Source organism: Phasianus colchicus, chromosome 9 (assembly GCF_987193195.1).
Source record: "Phasianus colchicus chromosome 9, bPhaCol1.hap1.1, whole genome shotgun sequence".
NCBI lineage: Eukaryota > Metazoa > Chordata > Aves > Galliformes > Phasianidae > Phasianus > Phasianus colchicus.
Window position 1 is genome coordinate 7,023,863 of NC_143444.1, and position 24,892 is coordinate 7,048,754.

Genomic DNA, 24,892 nt, shown 5'->3' on the forward strand with positions numbered 1-24,892 from the left:
CCAGTCTGTCCTTGGTTTAACTCTGCTTGAATGTGTACCAACTCATTCATTCTGTTCTTCACCTCTAAATCATGGCTTAGCCAAGTTACACACACTTTAATGAATGCATTCTCTACAAATCAGTCTTTCTGGCCCTTTTATCACCTTTCTTGCTGTTTTTCCATTTTAAATTCCCTCCAATTGACTCACGCTGAAGTTCACAGGGATGTGCCTTATCAGCTTCTAATTGCTCACAACCCTTTGTGTTATTTCTGTGTCCTTGCTGGCCCTTGCTTCACCTCCTAATTTAATGCAACTCAGCATAATTAATGCGCTGTTTAACTTTTCTTCCAGATCATTAACAAAGATGTTAAACAGAAGCAATGTGCTGCTATCCCCCCCACATCCCATGGAGTGTTCCTTCCACCTTGATACCTTATCGTTTGTCATAATTACTCTTTGTAGATATTCCTGCAGCCAGCTCTCAGGTTTGTGTTACTAGCTTTGACCAACCTCACTTCCATTAATTTTCCTAATTGCTGCTGTGTTATCTGAAGATTTTCTGGATTGCTGGGCTGCTTACAGGCAGGATGCCAAGCGGGAAGAACCCAGCTCACAGGAATTATTGCCTCCTTCCTGCATAAGGACCACAAAATGCAGCCCCTTGCTTCCTGCTGGGTCAGGCTGGATATTCCCTCCTTCTTTGGATATTGGCTTTCAGGGGTGATCTTCTCCCGTGCTGGTGTTGTGTGTCTGCAGGCTGCGCCATGTGGGATGCCTGCCGTAGCTCTGCCCAGCTATGTGGCAGCTCTTGTTTCTTCATGAATTTTTCAGCGCGATCCCTAGTGCTTGGAATTGTGATTCCTTCCTTACTTTTGACTGCATATCATGCAGACCGCGTGGAATCTTCCGATGCACATTATTAAAAGATACATCATTGAGGTATCCCTGTTGATGTGCTGTTTCCATTTCTTTGCTTTTCTCACGACTGTCTCATCCTGTTCTGCATCCCTCCTGTGGCAGGAGGCAGTTTTTCATTGGAGAGCTGGAACTGTTATCTGGCCAAATCTGCAGTGCTGTCCCATCAGGGGAAAAATATCTTCCTGATCCTTGCTGTTGATCAGCTTGTGTCCTGGAGCATGATAATTGCTCACTCCCGTTATTTTTAAACCTGACTAATGCAGCTACATATGTTGTTCTTCCTTATATAAACACGTAATCCTTTTTTAATCTTGCTGAAAAAATTTGTCTGTATAATATCTTGTGGAAGAGAATTCTGCCAGCTGATTTATGGATAGCGTTAGGAAAGGTCTCCTGACAGGCACCAATATTTGCTGCCTCTCCTATGGAGATGCCCCTCGGTTTTGTTACGTAACGGGCTGCACAAGGGGCTTACTTAATTTCCATTCTATTTGTTTTATACATCTCTAATCCCTCCTTGCTTTTATTTCGAAAATGAATAATCGGTCTGTAAAATACATCTTTGCTAAATCCTCCTCTTGTGTGCCTGCAATCAGTTTTCACTTCTGGAGTTCGGTTTTGTTCCGGTTTTGCTGCGGAGATGAGAAGATCAGAGAAGAGCGGTGCATTAGTGTGAAAGCAGTGGCAGATTTACGTAATACCACTTGATTCTTATTGTGCTTTGTTTATCCTTCGTACATCCCAGCACAATTTTCACTGTCCTCTGCCTGTGCAGGAAGCACCTCTTCATGGCATGCTTTCAGCTGATGGATGGATTTCGGAGTGCCCCAAGCCACCACCTTGCCCTTTATATTACCACGCAGTGGACATGCAGTGGGTTCCATCTGCTTTCCCACTACAGGAGTGGCCCAGAGCTTTTTCAGAGGTGCTGATAAATGGGTTCATAAGCGAGCCTGTACCTCTTTGCTAGTTATACGTTTCTTTGTTCTGCAGGAGGTAGGAAGTAAGCATCATCAGCATCACGTTTGCTCCTAATCCTTGCAGCACCCTGCTAGTTGTGTGTGCCCATTTGATGATCTGGCACTCTTCCCCCACCTGTCAGAGCCTTGCAGCATCCGTGGCACCTGAGAGAATTTTCACTTGGCTCCTGCTTGGGAGCAACTTTAAGAAACGAGACGCTTCACAACGAGCAGCAGTTGGGAGGCAGTTCTGCCACCATCCAGAGCCATCAGAATGTTGTCTTTGTAACTCATCCAATCTTTTCCCTTCGAGAAGACAAGTCTCACTGCTCTGGAAATGAAGTTGCCCACCTGCTGTTATTAATAATGCATCAGTGCTCCTCATCGAGAATCAGAAATGTTCAAGACGCATCGCCAGCTTCCAGAAGACAACGTGTTTGCCTCCAGGAATGCAGAGCGTGGGCAGCGGTGCTCACAGCGCGGTCTGCAGGGCATTCCTTAGCATCGCCCCTTTCGCTCTGGCTTCTGTGCTTTTGAAAGTTCTGCTTATAACGTTGCGTTTTGTCGATCGATAATTCCTATTATAGTTATCTTTATTTTCTGTTGGTTCCTGGGTGAATTAACCTTTGGCTTCTGTAACGACAAAGAGATCCATTATTTATTAGGCGTGGTCTGCTCTCTCTGAAGTGGAGAACCAGTGCTTTTCTTCCGTGTCCCTTTTCCATCCCTCCTCCCCCGAACCCATGGCTCTGGGAGGGATTTGTATTGAGCTTTGTCCTTTTAGATGGCAACCATCATCTCTCTTTCTTCAGCATCATTGCGTTGAGGTATAAGAACCAAGCAGCAGTATTTGGTATTGAAATAAGCATTTAAGACAAATATCTAATCAGTAGGATAGGAAGTAAGGTGTTACTGCGTTGTTTTTTAACAGTATGAACTGTATTAATGTTGGCAGAAAGAAAAGAAAAATAAACTTTTTCTTAAGCTAGACTGTGTTACAGATTTGTTTTTCATCTCTGCATACCTTTCATAGCTGTAGTCAGCGTTTAAAAGGATTTCCTTTGGCAAATGGAAGCCGAAAAGCTCTGCTCAGATCTGGCATGTGAATTATTTGTGCTGCTCCCAGGTTGTCCATCTGTAAGCACTGCCAGCAAGGTACAGAGGACAGGTATTCCAAATGTTGAGGCTCTCTCCAGTAGGCATGCTCTTTGTTTGATGAGTTTTTATTATTAAGTATGTTCTTACCCTTTTTTTTTCTTTGTGCTCTGGATGGCCTTATTCAACCAGAGATAAGGAATAATCTCTTAAGGAATAGATGATGTTCAATTAAACCCAGAACATGTTTCACTAATGTAAAAGCAATGCCAATTTAAAGTTGTGCGTGCACACAGAAATGAATCTTCACGGTCCCTCTCCGAGTGGGATTTGGAGTGATTCAATACCAATACTTTTTCACCCCTGCTGAATGGGGTCAGCTTTGTCTTATTTGTCCTTAAGGGGAGAAAACCATTTTATTTCGTGTTTGCAATCCGAGTAGCCTAAGAGGTACTGGAATGAAGCCAGAGTCCACCAGATCTGAATCCCTCTAGCTGGATTTGTTACCTTTTGTGCTGAGAGGTCAGAATATATGAAAGTGCCTTTGAAAGTGCTTTACATCTTCTACTTGAATTCCAGCAACGGCCCCAAGAGAAGCACAAGAGCATCTATTGATTACAGGGTTTTTTCAAAGGCACTTTTCAATTCCAGGACCAAGAAAAGTGCAGGAACATGGGTAGGGTTTGAGTAGCATACTCAGCTAATAACACTTTCTCCTTTCTGACAGTGCCTTCTCTCCCAGCACGCTAGGTTGGTTTTTGTTGTGGGATTTTTTTTTTTAGGGTTTTTTTGGGTTGTTTGGGTTGTTATTTTGTTTTGTTTTGGTTTGGTTTTTTTCTTGTAGGGGTATCTTGGTATCTTTTCTTTTACACTTTATTTTCTGTTTCAGTAGAAATAGCAGCTTTCATCCCTCAGGAGCCTCCTGGCTGGCAAGCCTCAGCAACTGAAGGGCAGCCTTAGATGTAGCACTATGTCTGGATGCAAAAAACACACTCCTCCTTCCCTTGTCCCATGTGGCATCATCCCATAGGCCACGTGGCATCCATATTTCTCTGAGCTGCCCGTGGGCTGTGGTGTGAGTGAGCAGGTTGTTCCCTACACAATATTTAGGAGAGGACAGTCTGTGTGTGCTTGGTATCCAGCCAGCTTTAGGTATGAATAAGATTTTAGTAATATACCACCCTCCAAATCCAATGAAGCAGTGTTAAGGAGTGCAAGGAGATGGAGAACTCGTGCAAGTCGTACGCCAGCCTCTATGGAGGGCACAAGTATATGGTTTTGGGAAGGATTAGGTTATAGGGGGTGGAAGAAGGGAAAACTGTAGAAGAATCACAGAATTGTAGGAGTTTGAAGGGACCTCCAGAGATCATTGAGTCCAACCCCCAAAGGACCACACGTAACAGAATGAGGAAAGGCAGTGGGGGTTGAGGAAGGATGTGCATGTTTAAAAGGAAAAGGATAGGTTTTTTTGTTTTTTTTTTTTTTGAAAGAAGTACTGAAAGCTTGGGGAGATAATGGCAAAAACAATTGGAAAATTGATTTGGAGCTGCTTGTAGATGAACCTGGACAAATGCTGGCTTTGCCATTTGGAACAACTTCGTTCTCCAGCAGCTCTGATGAGAACAGGGTGGTAGCCCTCTCCTTTGGACGCCATCAATAAACCTCATTTTCTTCCTGAAGAGGTGAAAAAGATACAAGATTTTTCAGACTAAAAGATTGCAGACAATGTTTTCTTGTGTTATATTGGCCTAATTTGTACCAGTCTGTAAAATGTACAAGTTGGATGCTTCCATCTGGTCGAGTCACCTGCAGCCAATAAAACACTCTTGCTTTGTCGGTGTTTTCTGCGTAGGGAGGAACAGAAGACCTTGTCTGTCTCCAGTTTGCTGAGCTCTGTATTACAGCAGGCAGCTGTGGGCAACATCTGTCACCCACCCCAAATGCAGCTGAAGGGTTTGCCTTACAAATTGTGCTCAAAAGTGGCTGTGCTCGATTTCTAGCTCAGAGAAACACCGAGATGGGATGAAGGGCTAGCCCCAGCTGGCTGTTGCTGTCACCAGACCTTTACAAGGCAGGAGTTCTGCTAGGTCAATCCGCCCAAAGAAAATTCATTTTGAGCAAATTCTATCAACTGGCCTTGTAAGGTTCTTAACAAACATGGTTTCACTTGCATGCATTTGGTATATCTCCTGACAGCAGCACTCTGTGCAGCTGTTCTGTGAAGGAGCGGGATGGATTCAGCCAGAAAAATGCTGCTTAATCCTATGGACCTTTATATTTGCTTTGATCGTGCCAAAGAATGTATATGCATGCATGCTTGCAGCCCCTGGAAATATTTTGATAGGATATGTCTTTGCATGTTGCATAAAGTAATTCAGAGAGATACAGGAGCCTTTTGATCTTTTCTATAGTAGTTGTAATTCATTGAAACGCACCTGCAGCATGAGAAGTGCTAATTATTGCAATTTGAAGCTGTCACATAACTGGAACTGTCATTAACAACGTAGTCCTGCCTTTCCTCCTGCCCAGAGGAATCCCAATACAGCACGTTCCCCACAATCAGCAGGAATCACTGCCGAGTTCGGACTCGGTGATGGTGCACTGATTGATTTATTCCTGGCATCTCACTTGTATGACTTCTCATTTCAGGGCTTCTTCAGTAAACGTCTGAAAGGGTCCATCAAGAGGACAAAGAGTCAGTCAAAGCTGGACAGGAACACAAGTTTCCGCCTCCCATCCCTCCGCAATGCTGATGACAGGTAAGGGTCAGTGCATCTCCCAAAGCAACCTTGCCTTATCCAGAGGCACTTTGTGAAATCTACGTGCAGCATGCATTTCAACTTGAAAAGGGAGAGAGAGGAAGGGTTGTGGCTTTTTTGTTAAGCTGGCAGATGGATGGTTTTGGAGCTGAATGGTATTTAGAGGTTGTTTTTCTAATTTACTATACATTGTATCTATGATTCTGTGATGCACCTTGGGCACAGGGCTGAAATCTTTTACTGCAGTTAACAGCTGACAAAAAAAAAAGCTCACTTTAAGCATGTAGACTCAAATACTTCATCAGTATCTGTCCCAAATAAAGTGCACACTTGGAATTTCATGATACAGTACCATTGGATTGATTGGCTCTTACAGAACCTTGCCTCGATGCGTGCAGTGCTGATCTGCAGGTCGGTGCAGTGACCAATGTGAGGATTGTGCTGGTGCAAGCAGATCAGCTCAGCTAACACAGGCAGAGCCCAGGGGTGTGCGGTGCAGTTCAGGTACATTAAAAGTCCTTGCTAATGTCAGGAGATGCTATAGCTGCTGCAGTGCGGAGTCCTGCAAGGAACAGATGGTCTGTTATGCAGAAAACTGGAAAACTTGGTAACTCCTGTCCATCTCGGTACATTCTGCTTGTTTTGCTTCTGTCTGCTGGTTCAGGCTTGAGTGGATTGTATGTGAAGCAAGCAAATGCTCATCTTACACGTTTTTTTTTTCCTAACTACTTATAAAGTGTCTTGATTGTCTTCATTAAACGTTGCTGTGTGTTATATTCCACAGCAGCCCAGCAGGAGAGCTAGAATGAGTGCAAAATAAGTTGCCCTGTACTTAGGGCTGTGACAGGCTTCTCCAATTTTACACCGTTTAGTGCATTTTCCCTTCTTCTGTAGCTGAGCTGAATTCATTAGTTGCATCTGTCATGCTGTGCTGCTTCAATCAATGGCCCTATCTTCCCCAGCTGAAAAGCAGCACCGTAAAATCATGGAGATAGCAAGGCATTGGGTGTTAGGGGTCTTGTTAACTCCATGAGTTACAGAACAGGCTGTTGTTGCTCCTCAGTCATGGCAACGTCCACCTCTTCTGTTTGAAGTCCAGTTTGTGGTGGGTGTTTTTTTGGTTTGTTGTATAACTGCCTATTTTCAGGGAGTTGCAGCTTTGCTATAAAAAGCAACTTAGTGAGCAAAAGCACGTGAAATAATGCCACCCTGTGCTAAAGTACCTGTTATTTTTACTGTTGTTGGCTTGATGTTTTGTAATGCACAAATGTTTTTGCCATAAATAACATATTTGTCTTTCCCCTGCTTGGTTCTCACACTAAACATGGTCTGATGATGCTTTCTGTTGTACTGTAAGGGAAGCGCTATCACTTTGGGTAAGCCAATAAATTTAGTTATAATTAATACCTACAACTTGAAGAAATAAACACAACAAAGCCACCTTCTCTTTCAAACCAGTTCACTCATTCCTCCTTGCTGCTGTGGACATGAGTTGTGTCATCTAGACCTCACCAACACATGGATTTTCTCTGGCTGTTTCAATAGAATAACATCACAGAATCTGGGACCTCTGGAGATCATGCCCTGCATGGTGATGGCATTGGGCATAGCTGGTCGTGTCAATCCTCTCAAGTCTCCTAGGCATGGGTTTAACAAGGAGGAGCCAAGAGAACTGAGGAGTTCCAGTGGCAGAGTCCATGCACAATTTTGGGTGACAGAGCCTTGGAAAACCTCAGGGTGTAGGACAGGGACAAGCTAGGGGTTGCACTTTGCATCCTGCCATGGTTCTGCTCTGGCCTCCCACATTGAGCAGCATCTCAGCGCTGGAGATAGAAGTCCATCTGTGTTCTGGATGTTCTGTGCCTTGATACCATACTTGCTACTAATGGAAGTAAGCACTTTTGATAATGAGTCCATGCAGTCCTCCTCCTTTCAGAGGTACATGGGCTGAAGTGAAGGGAAGGCAAGGGGGGTCATCTGAGAGTTGCCAAGCTACATAGAGAACAAACTGAGATGAAGTTTATTTGGAGATGAGCTTTGCACAAATGACAGTAGCTGTTGCAGAGCATGTTTATGTTTGTGAAGCGTGGTGATGCAGGTGAGGTTCATGAACTGTTGATAAGTTGTTCTTGGATGGAAAATGCCACAGCACCACTCAACCTTGTGGATTCCTGTGGTTGAAAAGATTGAGAGCTCTGTGGAGTTCTCTTTGCATTTGTGGTCTAATCAGTGCACAAATGGAACACAGCAACTTTGGAAGAACATGGTTGGAGCTTTTCAAATGTTATTTCTAATTTTGCAAATAAAATCTTCACAAATAAAGGAAAATCATTTCCAAGTGAAACTTGGCAACGGTTTCTCCATTTCCTCATATACCTTTCACTGTGTTATCTACAGGTGCCTGAAAAATGCAATTGGTGAACAGACCAGCAGGAAAAACGACTCAAAAACCTCCTAAGATGAGGAACAGATTAGTATACTGGGAGGAGATGAGCTGGAGGGAAGAAGGAAGCTAAAAAAGATTGATTAACCTTTAGAATTATGCTCTTATTTGGGATCTTTCCAAAGGAACAAGTCAGCTACACCTGTGTGTGCATGAAAGAAGGTAGCACACAGCAGCTGGCTCTGAACTCACAAGAGGGAATTGCCATTTTCCCACCTCCTGCTCTGCTTGCTTTCTGTATGAGGCTTGATCTGTTGCTCTTCAAATGTCCCATAGCTGCTCCAGTGAGTCAGCCCTTTCCCACTTGGAGCCAGCAGTGCTGGGTGATGTCATGATGCTGTGCTGGCTTTCAGGGCAGATGGACTGATAGCATCTACCTTTTCTTGCTGTGACAAATACAGAGCCCTGGCTTCAAAGAAAGTATTATGTAGCTTTATAGATTAAAACACTGAAAGGTTGGGAGGGAGTAGAGACTGCTGTTGTTTTTCTCATTCTTTTGAGATGTTTGGGTCCTGCTAAGAAGCAGGAGGTGCTTATAGATAAGTACCTGCAGAAAGCTGAAATAAGGAAGATCACAGTGCACATTAAGGCTTGGGGAAGTGTAATGCTGCACAACCACTCCAGATGGTGACAAAGGATGGACACTGTCTGTTCAGAGTCAATTTAAAATAGAAAGGATTCAGGAATGCTGTAAGGGAGTGCTGGAGATAACTTGCAGATATTTTTGCGATCAGATTTGGCGTTCCAGCAGAAAGCAGTTGGCCAATCTACTTTGTTTGTCTGGGTTTTAAACTTCAGCTGGCTTAGTTGGTTTTTTTTTTGGGGGGGGGGAGAGAAAACTGGTGTCCATGCAGAATTGAGCTCACTGTGTCCGGTAGCTGAGTGCTGTGCATGAATCCACAGCCTCTGTAACACACACCACTTCCATTGCTCCACGTTCTGCCTGTTGAAAACTCATGTTTAGCCTTCACAAGCCATTAACTTAAGGACTCTGCTTGGTTGTGGCATTGCCAGATTGACATGAAACTCTCAGACATGCAGTGGCATCTCAGTGGGCTGTTGGCAGCAGTTGCCACAAGTCTTTCTGGCACCACAAATCACCCTTCACTGCCTTTCTAACCACGTTCTTTAGGCTCTCCAACCCATGCATTTCTCTCTTAGGTTGTTTCTGTCAGTAATACATAGAAAAGCATGAGGAAAAGTAAAACTGTAAGGAAGGACCACATGAGTGTCTTCAGCTCTCACCTCCATTTGATGCCCAAAGAGGGAGCAGAGATTGCTGAGACGGGCTGCATGTGGTCTCAGCCACTGCGGCAAAGCTGTGCAGACAGCTGGGAGGGTTTTGCCCTGTTGGGATTTAGTGCCACGTGGGAACCCTCCTGATGCACTAAAAGTCATTTTATGGCATTACCCGATGGTGGTGGCCGAGCGCAGGTCCTGCTCCCTCAGGATGGGCTCTGGTGGGCAGCAGGGCAGCAGGTAGCCATGGCTCTGGGCTTCATGGTGAAGCGGCACCGCTGCTCCAACGATGGCTTCTTCTACTTTCGGTGAGTTGTGCTCCTCCCTCCTCGCTTCTTCATCTCCTGTTCCTGAGTTCTCATATTGGTTTGTTGTCATTTAATCCCCCTTTTCAAAAAAAAAAAAAAAAAAAAGAGTGAGTGATTTTTGTTTCGCTTGAGACTCGAGGATAAAATCTGTATTATGCAATGCATTATTAAGGCTCGACTCAGTCAGAGCTTGTATTCATTCAGCATATCTCCTCCTGTCTGCACGGGGAAAAGGGAGGAGTGGTTTGTTTCCAGAGAGACATCTCCTGTTTGGAGTGAGACGTATTTCTTTCAGCCGGTTTTTTTGGTTCCTCGTGCAGCTGTTTGTTTCCAAGTGAAAACTGAGCAACATCCCAAGGGCAGCCCGTCTGTTGGAAGCCATGCTCCGTCCTGCTGCAGGCTCCACCAGCACACCCCAGCCTCCTCCAATATAAATCGCTGGCGTCTGGCTTAAAAAAAACAGTGATAATGATGAAACTGGTTGGACTTGTAGAATTGTTGACCAAGTCGTAGGGTGTTTTGCTAATAGGCAGCTGGATAATGAAGCAGGGTGTGGTGTGCTAGCAGAATGAATGCCTGCACGGGGAGCCCACTGCTGCTGCTGCCCTGTTGCAGACCATGCTGCCAACACTGGGGTGCGGTTCAGCAGAGCTGGGATCCCAAGAGCAGCGCTGAGCAGAGCAGAGAGCTGCTGCTGTGGCTTTGCGAGGGGTTAAGTACTCAATTCAGCTTCGGGTCTTTGGCTGAGCAAAAAACTCGCGTTAGAATTCTTTGCCTTCACACCAGTTTGTGTTGCTAAAGGAAACGTAGATTGTGGGACTCTATTCCTTGGTAGCTCCTTTCTCTATTTCTATGCGTTTTTCTGGTTTTTAATTTCCATCTTCTGGATTATTGATGACCGTGCGTTTGTTTTCCAGGCAATACAGTGCTCTCCCTGGTAAGCTCGGTAATTGGAAGTCTTTTGTGCTTTTTTGTTTGGCTTTTAAATAGGTCAGAATCAGCAGGAGAGCTTCATAACCAGAGAGCAATTAGGGTTTAACCCTTTATCCTGCGTGTCTTATAGACAGTAGAGTGCAGTCTGTTAAAAACCCGACACCAAAACCTGGAGGAGCTGAGCTCCCTGCTTACAAGCAAAGTGTTCCTGCAGCAGCAAATTTGTGTGCAAGGAGAGAATGTCAGGTGCTGCTGCTGGAGGGACCTTACGCTGCTGCTGGGTCACTGGGCTCTGACTTAGGAGTCAGAGCTCTTACGATTGCTGCTTCAAAATACATGAAGCGAGGTGAGGTGCTCAGAGCAGTCCTTGAAAAGCATCTCTTCCACCTGCTTTTCCTATTGGAAAATGGGTTGTGGGAAACAGCTGTGTGAGAAGCGTCAGTGCTGTCGGTAACTGTTTGCTTTGAACTCGTGCATCAACTTTGCTGTGTGCAATAGTGAACAGAAAAAGCAGCGTGAGGAAGTTTGTCACCTGAGGTTAATTGTATTGTAAATCAGGATTTGGGTTGTTAATGGAGCTGTTTAGCAGAAACAGATTTGGACAAACAACCCTTCCCCCACCTCGTGCATGCGTGATCTTCCTGTTTACAGTAATCTGCTTCCCTGGGATTACCTCTCTTAGCAGAGACTCGTGTTACCAGCAGTTCCCTAACTAATATGGGAAAAGACCCTGTTAATCTCGCCCCTTTGCTGGGCACTGGAAAACAAGTCAGTGACTTTGACTTATTAACTCTGCCCCTGTGCAAAAGGGAAGCCTGCAAGCAATTCTCCTTCGCTCTTATTGATGGCTTCAGAACATCAGATGTGGCTTTTAAGAAGCAGAGAACTATTATTTTCCTGTAATTATTGCCTTTATTGATTGGGACGCTTCTGATTTAGGCACATATCAATGATTTGCATTGCAGATCTATCAATAGGTGAAATGTATATTGTGGGGATTGCAAGTGTGTATATTTGTGTTCCTAAATGCGTGTGGTTGCCTCTAACCAACAGCTTTCCAGCACTGCCGCGGTGTTTATGGAAGACAAAGTGCCAATTCTAAGCCACTTAATCAGTTTAATGAGCTATTTAAGCATGGTAGCTTCAAGGAGCTGCTCGAACAGATCGGCGTTCCTCCACCGCTGGCTCCTGAGCCAGCACAACCGACCTTCTGCAGCTGGTCTGCAACAGAGCACATGTTCAAAGATAACGAGTTGAGCAGAATAGATGCTCCTGGAAGGTGTAACTCATGATGGGATGTGCAAGCACTTTGTACAGCTTGTCATGTACACCCCTCAGCCCCAACCCAGCCCCAAAGGCTGCTTGGAGGTGTTTTTGGAAGATGCCTCGCTCTTTCTGCTGTCCTTCACTGTCTGGGTCTCGTTAAACTCATTGTAGGAAGGGAAGAGGAAGGACTTTGTCTTTTTTGGAAAGGTCACCTTCACCACATCAGCAGAGCAGGCTCCCCGAGCCTCCCCTGATCTCCTTACAGAGCTGTGCCATGGCAACACGTGCCAGGAGCCTCTTCGTGGCACCCCTGGGGCAGCGCGCAGTGAGGGCAGTGCTTACAGTGCCAAGGCAGCTCTCCATGCCCCAGCACATCCTCCTGGCACGGCGCTCCTCGGAAATCCGGGACCTGAGGCTTGAGGAACATCTCCTCCTGGATTTTGGGCCTCCCTTCCTCTCCCAGCAGGATTTGTTGTCTGAAATGAGCCCAGGGAACCGGGCTCGAAACGGAGGACTCTGACATGTGGCACCGCTATGCTTTGGGGATGCACTGCTAAGTGGCTGTACAGTTGTTTCGTGTAGGTGGGCTTGAATTGTCTTCCTCCAAATGCAGCCTTTGCTGAGAAGGGATTTGCAAAATTTCTCCTTTATTTAGTGCTTTTGTTGTCTTTTTTTTCCCTCTCCCCTCCTCTTTGTGACCACTGCATGCTTTCCTTCTGTCCAAGGAGCTGAGGCTGGTGGTAGCTGCAGGCTCTCAGCCAGCTCCCCTCCATCATGCACCAAAGTACTCGGCCAGGGCTGGAATTGCTGAGAGTTTGGGGCAGGGATGGAAGCCAAGTGACCTCAGCAGTGCTTTCTCGAGAGGAGAAATTAGAGAGGATTTTGCAGTGATGGTATTAAAGTGGTGTATTGTGGTGTGTTTATTTTAGACTTGCCCTACCTTAACTGCAGCGAGTGTTCAATTATACATGGCTGAGGTTTTGGGTTTGCGTTGGTACAGCTGCTGCTGCTGGAACCTGTTATAACAAAGCATGCACAGTGCAGCCAAAGCATTTGTACCAGTGCTGCTGTTTTGCATTTGAAATCAGTGTCTTTGTAACGTCCCACTGATGAAAGCTTTTTGCTGCCTGCATTTGGGTCATTTAATCTATTAAATGGGAACAAAGTTCTCCTTCAATATATCTTATTGTACGTGAATCTGCTAGGGTACCTTCAGCACTTCATTTTGCACAAAAGAGCATTCAGCTCAACTCTGCTTGTTGGTTTTTGTGACTCCTTCACGATACCCAGGTTCTTGTTAAACTGCCACAGGCTGCCCGGGGAGTGGTGGGGTCAGCATCCATGGAGGTGTTACAGAACCGTGGGGACGTGGCACTGAGGGAGGTGGGCATGGAGGGGTTGGGTTGGGGTTGGACTTGGGGATCTGAGAGGTCTTCTCCAGCCTTAATGATGCTATGATTCTGCGCCTTCAGAGATGAACAGATGTAGGTACCAACGTGAGCTTGAATATCTTACAAAATGAGACCTGCCAGGTAAACAGCTCCTCTTCTGCTAAGCTGGGGCAGGTGCTCTTCCTCATTGCTTTGACTGAGTTCCAGCTGGAGGAAAAACGTGTATGTGCGTCGTGTTTAAAAGTAGAAATGCTGGTTGTGCCTAAAGCGTGCTGTGACTTTATTGCAGAAGGTTCTGACACTCCTGTCACCTCTAAAATCAGCATCTTTCACAGGGGTTTGACACTGCTCAATGGGAGCAGTGGTCGGGCGGGTGGGAACAGACTTGTGCCCGGGATGTTTCCTTAGGAATCAGGGCTTACTGGACTAACGTTTCTTGTCGTCAGGCTTACAGGCTAACTGTGGTAGTTGCTGTGAATAAACAACTGGCAGCTTTCTCTGAGATCTTGCCAAGTCTGCTGGTAATTGTGAGAAAACGGCTGTTTCCTCTCCCCTTACTCTGCAGATCACGTGGGCTGCCAAAGCTGAAGGAGTCCCGCTCCCATGAGTCCCTGCTGAGCCCCGGCAGCGCAGTGGAGGCCCTGGACCTTGGGGCAGAAGAAAAGGTCTTTGTGAAGCCACTTCACAGCAGCATCCTTGGACAGGACTTTTGCTTTGAGGTAAAGAGCGTCCTCCGAATAGAAGCGGCGCAGCGGGTCTGAAGCCTGGCGGGGCACTGTTCTCTTTGTAATAGGAGAAGGGGTCTGCAGCCAAACCTTCCTGGGGGTTTGGGTGGGGGATGTCGGAGTCCTTGGGGCTGAGCCATCAGTGCAGGGAAATCTTTAGCTGCTGCGTCTTCAAAGTGGAAAAGTCCTGTTATCTTAGAAAGTATCTAAGCATTTGTAGTTTGGATGCCAGGGTATGGTTGAAACATACTATTGCTCCTAAGCTGCGTGTTCATCTTCTCCAGATTTACCTAGAATTAAACATATAAATTATGCTATAACTGAGAAATGTGATTGCCAGTCTCAACCTGCTTCTGTTAGCCCAGCCTGTTCCCTGGCTGCTGCAGGAGGGGTTCCAGTGACGGTGGGCATGTTGCTGCACTGTGCAGCGGGAGCCTCTTGCTGTTGGTGTGAGCACAGTGCTTACCTTACAGCACATCCATGCGTGCTGTTTGGCTGTATCTAAACCAGCCAAAATCTGGCAGCAGGGATGATGGGCAGCTGGTCCGGTCTGTCTGCTGCAGGGTTGCTCAGATGTGTACCTTCTGGGGCAGAGATCTGTCTGCAACCTGGGAAACTGCACGGGCAGAAAACTAGCATATCAGGCTCTTCTCCCTCGGGGTGGATCCAGGAGCTGCTCCTGTTTGCTTCAGCCTCATATTGCTTCGGTTGGAAGCATTTTCCAGCTTGCTTAGGTTTGAGGTGTGCTGTGAAAATACTGGCAGCATCAGAGCTCAGAGGCTGTTGCCTCAAACTGCTTTTTAATTGTGTGCACAGATGAATGGAAAGGGTAAATTAGGCTTTTCAGCCAGGTACATGTAAAAGAACCAAGGTGGCTCACAGCTGCATGAAGCAGGATGGCATTGGATGCAGGGGCTGGTTCAGAGCACAGCTCCTTTGGTTTGAGTTTCATTGTCAGAACATTTTGTTTCCCGAAGACACCATTTGCACTGTGTTCTAACTTGTATTAATACAATGTTCTGTCTGCCTTCAGCCTGTTAGTAACCAAATCATCTGTCTCTGAGACCTAGCAGGGGAAATTGCAAGTCTTTAACAGCTATGAATCAATTAACAAGTGTTAAAAAAAAAATTAACTGCTTGTTTAAAGCCTTGTTTAAAAGCCTCTAAGAGGAGCCTTTGGTGCTCCTTGTGTGTTACTTTAATTTGAACTGACATTTTTTTTTCTCTCTGCATTTTTTTTTTGGGGGGGGGCCTTTTAACTTCTCTGCCTTGCAGGCTCTCGTATTGTTTTCCTGCCTTTTTCATGTTTACTTAGTTGCTCAAACATTGCTTCTTGCAGCCCCTTACACGTCTCCTAGGCTTGCCTGAACTCAGCCTGTCATTTCCATGTTCCAGGTAACCTACTCCAGCGGCAGTAAATGCTTCAGCTGTTCCTCTGCTGCAGAGAGGGATAAGTGGATGGAAAACCTACGCAGAACAGTGCAGCCAAATAAGGTAATAGAAACTACAGAAATGAGATTACTGGGGCAACACAGGTGATACGATTGGGTTTTAGTCCGGTGTAACAGGGCTTCCCACAGATACCTGCTCAATTAATTTAGTCCGGGGAGAAGTCCACTCAGAAATGTATCAAAAGCTGCTGTGCTCTTTTCCATTGAGTGCAGTAGGTTAAAGCTTTGATTAATAAATCATGTCACGTTGCTTCCTGATCTCTCTGTGCCTGATTATGATGTTTCAAACTGGATTTCTGGTGCCATGCGCTCAGAAGGAACGGATGGGGAGCTTCAAGGTTTAATGTGGAGGCAGATCTGGGCAAATTCTGATTCTATCCCTACCTCTGATGCAAAGGGTGGCCTTTTGCTGCTTCTCTATAAGACAACATGTTTGATATTTTAGAAATTTCGAATGAAAACTGAGCTCTTTCTTCTGTGCAGGACAACTGCCGCCGAGCTGAAAATGTGCTCCGTCTCTGGATCATTGAGGCAAAGGACCTGGCCCCCAAGAAGAAATACTTCTGTGAGCTGTGCCTTGATGACACTCTCTTTGCCCGCACCACCAGCAAAACAAAAGCAGATAACATTTTCTGGGGAGAGCACTTTGAGTTCTACGGTCTCCCAGCTCTTCACAGCATCACGGTTCACATCTACAAGGATGTGGAGAAGAAAAAGAAAAAGGACAAAAACAATTACGTCGGCTTGGTCAACATTCCCATGGCCACTGTAACGGGTCGCCAGTTTGTGGAAAAATGGTACCCAGTCAGCACACCTACACCCAACAAAGGGAAATCAGGAGGACCTTCCATTCGCATCAAGTCGCGTTATCAGACCATCACCATCTTACCCATGGAGCAATACAAGGAGTTTGCAGAGTTTGTTACCAGCAACTACACGATGCTGTGCTCCGTGCTGGAGCCAGTCATCAGTGTAAGGAATAAGGAAGAGATGGCTTGTGCAATGGTGCACATTCTTCAGAGCACGGGGAGAGCTAAGGTAAGAGTCAAAATGGCTCCTTCCTCCTGATGATAGGTGATACCTTCTCAACTACTGGCCTGTAGAAAATAGGATTCCTGGGCTGGTGTGACCACAACCAGCCACACAAGGTGCCTGATGGGCTACGGATGAGAAAAGGGCCTCAAAAGTGTTTTTAAAGACTTGGCGATTATATCTAGCAGGAAGGCATGCAAAGAGCTACCACACCAACACAAATTAAATTGATTGGAAAGTTAAAGATACTGTGTACTAAGTGTAAGTGGGAAAAATGAGAGCCCACGCTTAAGTATTCAGGAACCTTTTCTGTGTTTCTAGAATCGTGATGCTAGATAAAGAGATAAGTAAGCAAGATTGCAATAGACTGGAGAATAACTTCTACAGATACATCTCCAATACAGCGAGCAGCAGCATGCCACTGTTGATTCAGTGCTAAGTCAGCTAATCAATGTGAACATTGATTTGGTCAGCAATTGAACAGCTATTTGGAGAATCCATACTCAGTTAATGGTGATCCCACCTGCCCCAAGAATGGCATTAGGACTTCCAGGTGCACAATGGTGGTTCTCTGTAATGCAGTAATTGATGTGAGCCCTGGTTTCTTTGTACAGGTTGTGGGAGAATATCCTGCGGGTTTCCAGAAATTCTGAGAAGCATTGACAAGCATTCAGGTGCTGCCTGCCAAGTGGCTGCATGGGAGTAGTACCAAGCTGTAGCCAGCTCCTTCCAGTAATGCCAGCTAGAGCAAGTTAAGCACCACTGAGCACAGGCTAGAGTTGGAGATGTGGGAAAATGACCACAAACAGCAGTCAAGGGACAGCTTACGTTAGCTGCTCTGAAAAGGTCCCATTGTAACTCTCAAGAGTGTCCCACTCTCTACTGTTCCCCTATTGCTTGATGTAGATCTCAGGAAGGCTGGTGCTCCGTGGCACTGTGTGATTCCCTTGGTTACTTACCAGCTGTTTGTCTGATCTAGAGAGGTTGGTAGCTGGGGCAGCTCCTGCAGAGCTGTATTGAAATCCTTCTGGAAAGCAGGCTCTGGTTTATCTACCTCCAACAAGTAGATAAGTTACTGTTACACCATTGCTCTCCTAGTGCCTGTAAGTTTGGAGCTCTCTTTGCTGGAAGCATTGAGTTCCTTAGGCTGCCATAGCCTTCGTCTGCAAAGAAGGTTTCCATGTCACACTGCGTGGTGCAGCTGAATTTTGCACCAGGTGAAAATGAAGAGTTTGTTTAAAAGAAGTAATAAGGGGTTGAAAAACAACAGTACTGCATGTGTTTTTCGTGTGTTCCTATTGCATCTCATTTGTTCTGGGTTTTTTGCATTCATATGCCAGCACCACATCTTGGACTGTGTCCTTAATGGGGTTGTAAATCCTTACTGTAGTGCTCTTCAAGCTGCTGTCACTCAGCCCTAATTGATGTCACATTATTATGTTTCTTTCTTGTTTGTTTTGTTTTGGTGTTGTTTTTTTTTTTTTCCCTTGGAGGGCTGGTTTTTGGGTGGGAGGGTTGGAAGAGTTTTAAGAGAGAGTGGTGATGAGGAGGAATGGCAGCTCCTCTGAACTGAATCAGAGGGCTGTAGTGAAACAGGAGTGTTTCTTGTGAAATGCTGCATGTCCTTGCTCAAGTGTGACTGTAGAACTGGGCCCTGTATCAAGAGAGAATTCACTGTATCAGGACTCACTGATTGTTCCCATCTGTGCCTTTGAGCACAGAACAAGTTAAGCCATACAGATACACAGCAGTCACATCAACTTTCTTCCCAAATCTTGAATCACTTCCCTTTTCTGAATTAAATTGTTGTTTTTTATTAATTAAATGTAAAAGCATTTCTTCATACTTTGCAAAGCTGTGAGAGTTTGTGCAGCACTTCCATTTTGGATTTTTAAATCTAAAGTTGTATGCAGTATTCAATATTAAAATGCAAATGTAATATCATGGTTGCTTTCAACAGACTAAGCCAAATATAAAGAAATTGATGAGGATTTCTGTTCAGGATCTAAACTGAAACACAAGCTTGGCTGTAAAGGTTTTCTTTGCTTCTCCCTTTATAAATTGTGATATATAATATTTTTAAATATAATAAATACAAGAGGAGCTCTGGCTGTACAGGTAGCATATGGAGCCCTTGTGCCAAGCTGGGCAGTTATTTCAGTAATTCTGTCTCCTCTGCTTTTCCTTCCTTCTTGGCTTCTGCAGTTAGCCTGGTGTGAGTCTGGTTAAACTAACCTGCTATCTTACTTTTCCTTCAGGACTTCTTAACAGATCTGGTGATGTCTGAGGTCGATCGCTGTGGGGAACACGACGTCTTGATCTTCAGGGAGAACACACTTGCTACCAAAGCTATTGAGGAATACCTGAAGTTGGTAGGGCAGAAGTATCTCCACGATGCTCTAGGTAAGGATGTACCTCTTTGTCAGCTGTTTGCATTGCAAGGGCTTGATCCTGGTGCAGAGAACCAGTCAATTATGGGCCTCGTGCTGAGACACAGGAGGTGATTGACCCAAGAGCTGCTGCTCTAGCGATGCAATTGGAATGGACCTTCCACACCCAGCATTTCTTCATAGCATTATCCCTTGTTCCCACGCTGCATTGCCCCACGTGCTTCTCAAGGTGTGTGAAGAGCTGTCACTGCATGGATTGGCGGCGTGAGAGTCACAGCATCTCAGTTCTGCAGTGTGACTGAAGCTCTGAGCACCTAGGTACATTTAGGAATGTGTGAGCAGCTATCCAGGCAGCAGAATACATGCTTTCTGCTCTTGATGCCTTTCCTCTCTGCGGAGGAAGACGCTCATTGATGCTTGTAGGAGTAGCAGCCAAAGAAGGACTAACTTGATTTGATACAGCAGCATCCCTCAGCATGTTTACATCATGACACTGCTTTTCTGGGTAACCTTTTGTATCTCTGGTGTTGGAGGGGTGTAACAGCACAGTTACTTTGTGAGCAATGGTGATTGTTCCACCTCTTCTACAACCAGGTTTAAAAAAGAGTTTGTAACAGTGGGAATGGAGGACTTTGTCAGGAGTGAGCCTGCTATCAGGTGCAATCCAGTTAGGTGGAAATTCCAGGAAGAGGTGTGAATATGAAGTACACATTCCTTGTATTGAAAAACACAATGACTTCAGGACGGTGCCACTGCCTTGGGAATTATTGTGCACACAACTGATATCTCCATAAAGAGGGCTAGAAGGCATGTGCCCCTCCTATGGTTAGCAGTTACCACCTTCCCACCATCTCTATTATCCAAGGCTGCACAGTGAGCCTCCCATCCCATTGTTGTTTCTCGGATGAAGAAAGCTTTGGAAACTGATACAAGAGGAACAAGCTGAGGGCAAAGCCAAGTTCCACGCCACATCCTTTCATAAAATAAAACACCAGCTTGCTTTCCCGGCAGTCTTGCTTGTTGTCAGCAATCTCAGATGCTGGCAAGTCATCAAGGCAATAGTTGGCTAAGTTAGTGCTCCAAGGGTCAGTATAGCTGGCTCTGTGGTTGTGTGTGTTTTGGCTGTCCTGGCAGTCTTACTCTCACGATAGAACCACAAGCACACATCCCAGTGCTGAGCTCCCAGACAGGCGAGCAGAGCACTGCTTTGTGCTGTAAGATTGGAAGTCATAGGAGAAATGGAAAATCCCTGGAGGCCATCCAGCCTGTCTGTATCCCAGGGCAAGGTTGTTCACAGCACTACTAATTCTTGGTTGAGTTTTCAGTGTGCCCAGTCGGTTTGCTCAGATGCCGCATTCTTTGAGATAATTAACAACACTGTGCTCAGTGTTAGCTCTGGAACATTCATAAGAGCATTTTAATATGTGATAAAGGCAGGGCCTTGTGGACCACAAAGAGTAAATTTCAAATGTGGTTAAGCAAAAAAATAGACCCAGCAAGCAAGAGATGAAACAGAGTTGGCTCGTACAGAAATGATGCCGAAAGGTTGGCGATTAAGTGATGTAGATGCCCTCAGCAGAAATGTTTTGGATCCCAACAAAAAAGCTTAAGATGTGCCACCTGCTTTGCTTGCAAGAACACTGCTGGCTTCAGGTGGGGGGGAAGCACTGAGGGTTTGTGTGAAAACAAAGCAAGAAGAAACAAAGGCCCCTTGCACAAACAAGCCTCTTGGTGTTAGCTCGGAGCCAGCAAGATCATCTGAGGGGATGAACTCAGAAGGCATTGAATAATTAAAGGAATGAATGAAGGGGTTTGGCATGCTACCATAGGAAAAGCAGCAAGTAGCTCATTCCAGCTCAAAGAAGGGAGTTTCACCTGTTTGTGTCCAGCTTCCATTGTTACACTGCAAGAGAGGGATTTTGAAGGATGAGGGCTGTGAAAATGCTGTGAGATGCTGATGGAAGAGAATGCTGGTAGTACTTACCTAGTCCTCTTACTGAAGTGCAAGGTGACACTCTTCAAAATTCAGAAAACAGTCAATTTAGAAAGAAGAAAAATAAATAACATTGTCAAATATATTTCCTGAAGAAATTATGAAGACAAATAGCACAGGTTCATTTCTGGGGCTGTGGATAATCATATGATTGATAATACAGCCGGAGTACAGAGGCGAATCCTGTTCTCCAGGCTATAAATGAAGTGTCTGCTGGGGTTACAGCAAAGCCATCCTGTTATTGTGCCTGTGTGTGGGGGCACTGAGGGCACGGCAGGCTGAGGCATTAGAGCAGCAGTCGTCTGATCTGCTACAGCAAATGCTGCTCTGAAAGAGCTGGGAGGAGCCGTGTCCCTAACAGCTGGTGTCTGGAGACTATTGCAGACACGGAGAGGAGAAGAGGTAGTTGCCAAGGAAAGGCATAAACAGGATTTAAAGGTGTGTCAAGGAGGCTTCTCATGTAATTACCCTGGTTTGTCATCCTCTTCCTTTTGTCCAGGGGAGTTTATCAAGGCTTTGTATGAGTCAGATGAAAACTGTGAAGTGGATCCCAGCAAATGTTCGTCCAGTGAATTAACAGACCATCAGAGCAACCTGAAAATGTGTTGTGAGCTGGCCTTCTGCAAGATTATCAATTCCTACTGGTGAGGCATCTCCCCTCCCCTTCTCCCCTCTTAGGTCATTTGCTCAGGAGGTGCCCATTCCTCCTCTACAGGTGAGGAAACAGTTGTACAGGGAAATAGCATAGACCTTCCAGTAGACCTTCCAATCCTGCCCTTGTTTGTTGTCACTGTCTTACTGCGTGTGAGACAGGAGCTCAGCCCCAGGTCAGGTACTGCAGTGCAATGTACCATACCTACTGCAGCTTCTGCCAAGGGAACCCCAGCTGGGAGGGAATCCGGTGAGAACACTGCAGCTGAGTTTAGGCTTGGGATAAAAAGCTGAAAGTTCAGATATTCAGGAAAGCTCTCAGCCCCTTTAAATCTGTAAAAATGAGCAGGAGAACACAGGGATGGAGAAATCGTTGCCCGAGAGCTTTCTGTTAATCTCTGTCTCTGAGTGCCATTGCAAGAAGGGCCTTTCTGCTTCAAGGGGAGCACGTGTGGAGCACTGAGCGAGGTTAACAAGCAAGATAACAGTTGTAGTCATGGAGATGAGTTCAGTTTGGTTCAGTTTGTTTTTCATATCCTAACACCATGTGTGCTCCCAAGTAGCAATGGATAGGTAGTTCTTAGCTTGTAAGTCAGTGTGTCTGAAAAGGGCTTCGTCTAATAGATATTAAAAGGGATGCTTTAAAGAGTACTTAAGTATCACCAGATTAAGTGAGCATCCAAGAATAGATGCCTAATGACATTTCCTAGCCTAGGGGAGACAAGAGACAATAAATAAAGCCGATTACAATTTCTCACAGATAATTGTTTCAGGTGATTGATCATCAGTTCAATTTGCTATATCTCATTGCCCGTGCAATTTGACATCCTGGTTTATTCTTTTTCAGCGTGTTCCCTCGTGAGCTGAAGGAGGTGTTTGCATCTTGGAAGCAGCAGTGCCTGAGCAGGGGCAAGCAGGACATCAGCGAGCGGCTGATCAGTGCCTCCCTGTTCCTCCGCTTCCTGTGCCCTGCCATCATGTCTCCCAGCCTCTTCAGCCTCATGCAGGAATATCCCGACGACCGGACGTCGCGCACGCTCACACTTATAGCTAAAGTCATTCAGAATCTCGCCAATTTTGCTAAGTAGGTGGTGACAGTAAAACTGAAGTCTGTGCCCCTAGGGCTGCAAGCAGCTGGAGGTTGCAGTGGAGTGAGGAGAGCAGGGTTTGGTAGTGGTGTCTGCACACAGCAGGTTGAAGTCAGCTTTAGAAATGGAAGAAAGTTCTCACTTAGATGTGATGCCTGGGGACACCTCTTCACATGCAGATTTGGGCTGTGTTGAACTGTAGAGGGACACCATACAAACCCAAGAGCGTTGTGCATTAGCATGTCAGTGTATATTCTATTTCAAAAGAAGAAAGACTCTTCCCACCAAGGGACTTGACTTTCCCCCTCTCCTCCAAAATTCCCAGCTGAATGGTAACAAGGGCATGTCTCTTGCAGGGGAGGGAGTGCAGAGAAGGGGAGGAGCAAACAGATTGCTGTGGGAGGGAGAGATGGGCTGAGCCCCTTGTTCTTATCACAACCAGTGAGTTATTGGTGTTTAAACATGGCCAAAAGCAGTGAATCCCTTAAATGGTGTACCCCACTCTTTTTTTTCCTCCCAGATCCGATCTTTAGAAAGGGAGATCTGAAGTTAAGCATGTAAATAACTGTCTGCAAGCACTCGTGCTCTGTATTTTGTACTTTGTATGGAAGTTGTTGACTGGATGTTCCCCCACTCTCCTTTCTTGCAGGTTCGGTAACAAGGAAGAGTACATGGCTTTCATGAACGACTTTCTGGAACATGAGTGGGGGGGAATGAAGCGATTTCTCCTGGAGATCTCTAATCCAGATACCATCTCAAACATGCCTGGATTTGAAGGCTATATCGACCTGGGCAGAGAGCTCTCAGTTTTGCATTCCCTCTTATGGGAGGTTGTGTCCCAACTTGATAAGGTAAAGCAGGCTGGAGGCTGGAGGGTGAATCCGGCGATTGTATCATAGCAACTGTAAACACTGGGAAACATCAAGGGAGCAGCTGAAGCCTGCACTGGGGATAACATATTCAACAGCTTCAGAGAGGAATGTGTGATAGTGGTATTTCACAACTGCTCTTTCTCTGATTCTTCATCAGAGCATGTGAAGTGGTTGGCTCCAGCAGTAGTGCAAACATTTTGCAGAGCCTGAAGTAAGGCTGGATGTTAAAAGTGGAGAAGGCAGCACTTAAAAATGGGTCTGGAATTCTCTGAGCAGCCAGGTTCCTCATAAGTGATCTGGGAAAAGGGAGGGAGGAGGGCGTATGGGCAGGAAGTAAAAATGTTGTAGCCCTTGTTGATGCTCCTCTGGTGCAGGAATGTGCTGGCCAGGCAGAACCGTTCGTGTTCAACTCCTGATCCAAAGCCAGTGAGATGGTCTCATTTCTGCAGTCTTCAGATTAGGTTTTAGTAGGTAAGAGGGTGCCATGTAAAGAGCTGGTTCGACTCTCAGCTTTATCCTGTAACAAAGGCAAGGTGCTTTCTGCCTCTGTATCACGCTGGGATCAGATGGCTTTTCCAGACTCCGTTCTGCTGATCACAACAGATGCTCATTGCCAACAGGAAGCATCGTTTCCATTTAGCTATAGAAAGAGAAGAGGCATTTGTTTGCTGCGTGGCTTTCCAGGATCCCAAATCATTAAAACCTTGATAACAAAGGTAGTTGATAAGGAACCACTCCATATTTTATCTTCAGAGGTGCATTATTTTGTCCATATTCTGTTTGTATCATTCTGTTTCTTTTGAAACTGGAGAGGCGAGGTGAGTTGCAGTGCACTCTTCCTGTTTTTATTACCCTCAGGTTTGCCAAAACAGTGATTTGTTGGATACCTCGTTCTTCACAGTACATTCTTTAAAAGAAAAATGAAAAATTTGAGCTTGTTGCATCAGAGTGAACAGAAATGTCCTTGTCTTGAAAAGACAATACGTATTAATTGTCATTTGCTAACAATTTATTGCCTTGTTTGTCCCTTTAGTTCCTACATACACACAGCGTACGTTCAGAATGTCACAGGCAGTAAGGTCTGCTCTGAAAGCAGCTCAGCAGCCTTAGGAAAACAAGCAAAGGGAGCACTCAGAAGACCATTCCTCCATTTCTCTAGGTTGTGGTGAACTTATGAATGCCAGTCAGGTGTCAGGTCAAGAGAAACCCAGCTCCAGTCTTTAGAACTGCAAATGCATCCTTGCATTCAGTTCCTGTGAGCTGCTCTTGCAATGCAGATGGTGTAAATGCTGAGGAGAGGGAGGAGCCACACCTGGCTGGGCCATCAAAGCAGATCTGCTTTGCCCTTCCTGCGGGTTAGATGCACAGATCTGTCCCGACAGTGGTTTGCTAAAAGA

At 45.6% G+C, this 24,892-nt stretch overlaps 1 protein-coding gene and 1 long non-coding RNA gene across 15 annotated transcripts in view; one reads left to right on the plus strand and one right to left on the minus strand.

Annotated features, from left to right (window-relative positions):
• Positions 1-24,892, plus strand: part of RASAL2 (RAS protein activator like 2) — a 149,504-nt gene that overhangs the window by 113,152 nt on the left and 11,460 nt on the right. For all 14 annotated transcript variants that reach the window (XM_090145985.1, XM_031595566.2, XM_031595567.2 and 11 more), the window contains 8 exons: positions 5,604-5,713; positions 13,859-14,012; positions 15,414-15,512; positions 15,953-16,507; positions 18,760-18,904; positions 21,384-21,528; positions 22,383-22,619; positions 23,273-23,474. In XM_090145985.1, the coding sequence (XP_090002111.1) occupies positions 5,604-5,713; positions 13,859-14,012; positions 15,414-15,512; positions 15,953-16,507; positions 18,760-18,904; positions 21,384-21,528; positions 22,383-22,619; positions 23,273-23,474 (1,647 nt within the window). The remainder of the gene's footprint in view (positions 1-5,603; positions 5,714-13,858; positions 14,013-15,413; positions 15,513-15,952; positions 16,508-18,759; positions 18,905-21,383; positions 21,529-22,382; positions 22,620-23,272; positions 23,475-24,892) is intronic.
• The window catches only part of LOC116230435 (uncharacterized), a 64,917-nt gene continuing 49,687 nt past the window's right edge, over positions 9,663-24,892 (minus strand). Inside the window, exon 4 of the long non-coding RNA XR_016469087.1 lies at positions 9,663-9,782. This is a non-coding gene — a long non-coding RNA (uncharacterized LOC116230435). The remainder of the gene's footprint in view (positions 9,783-24,892) is intronic.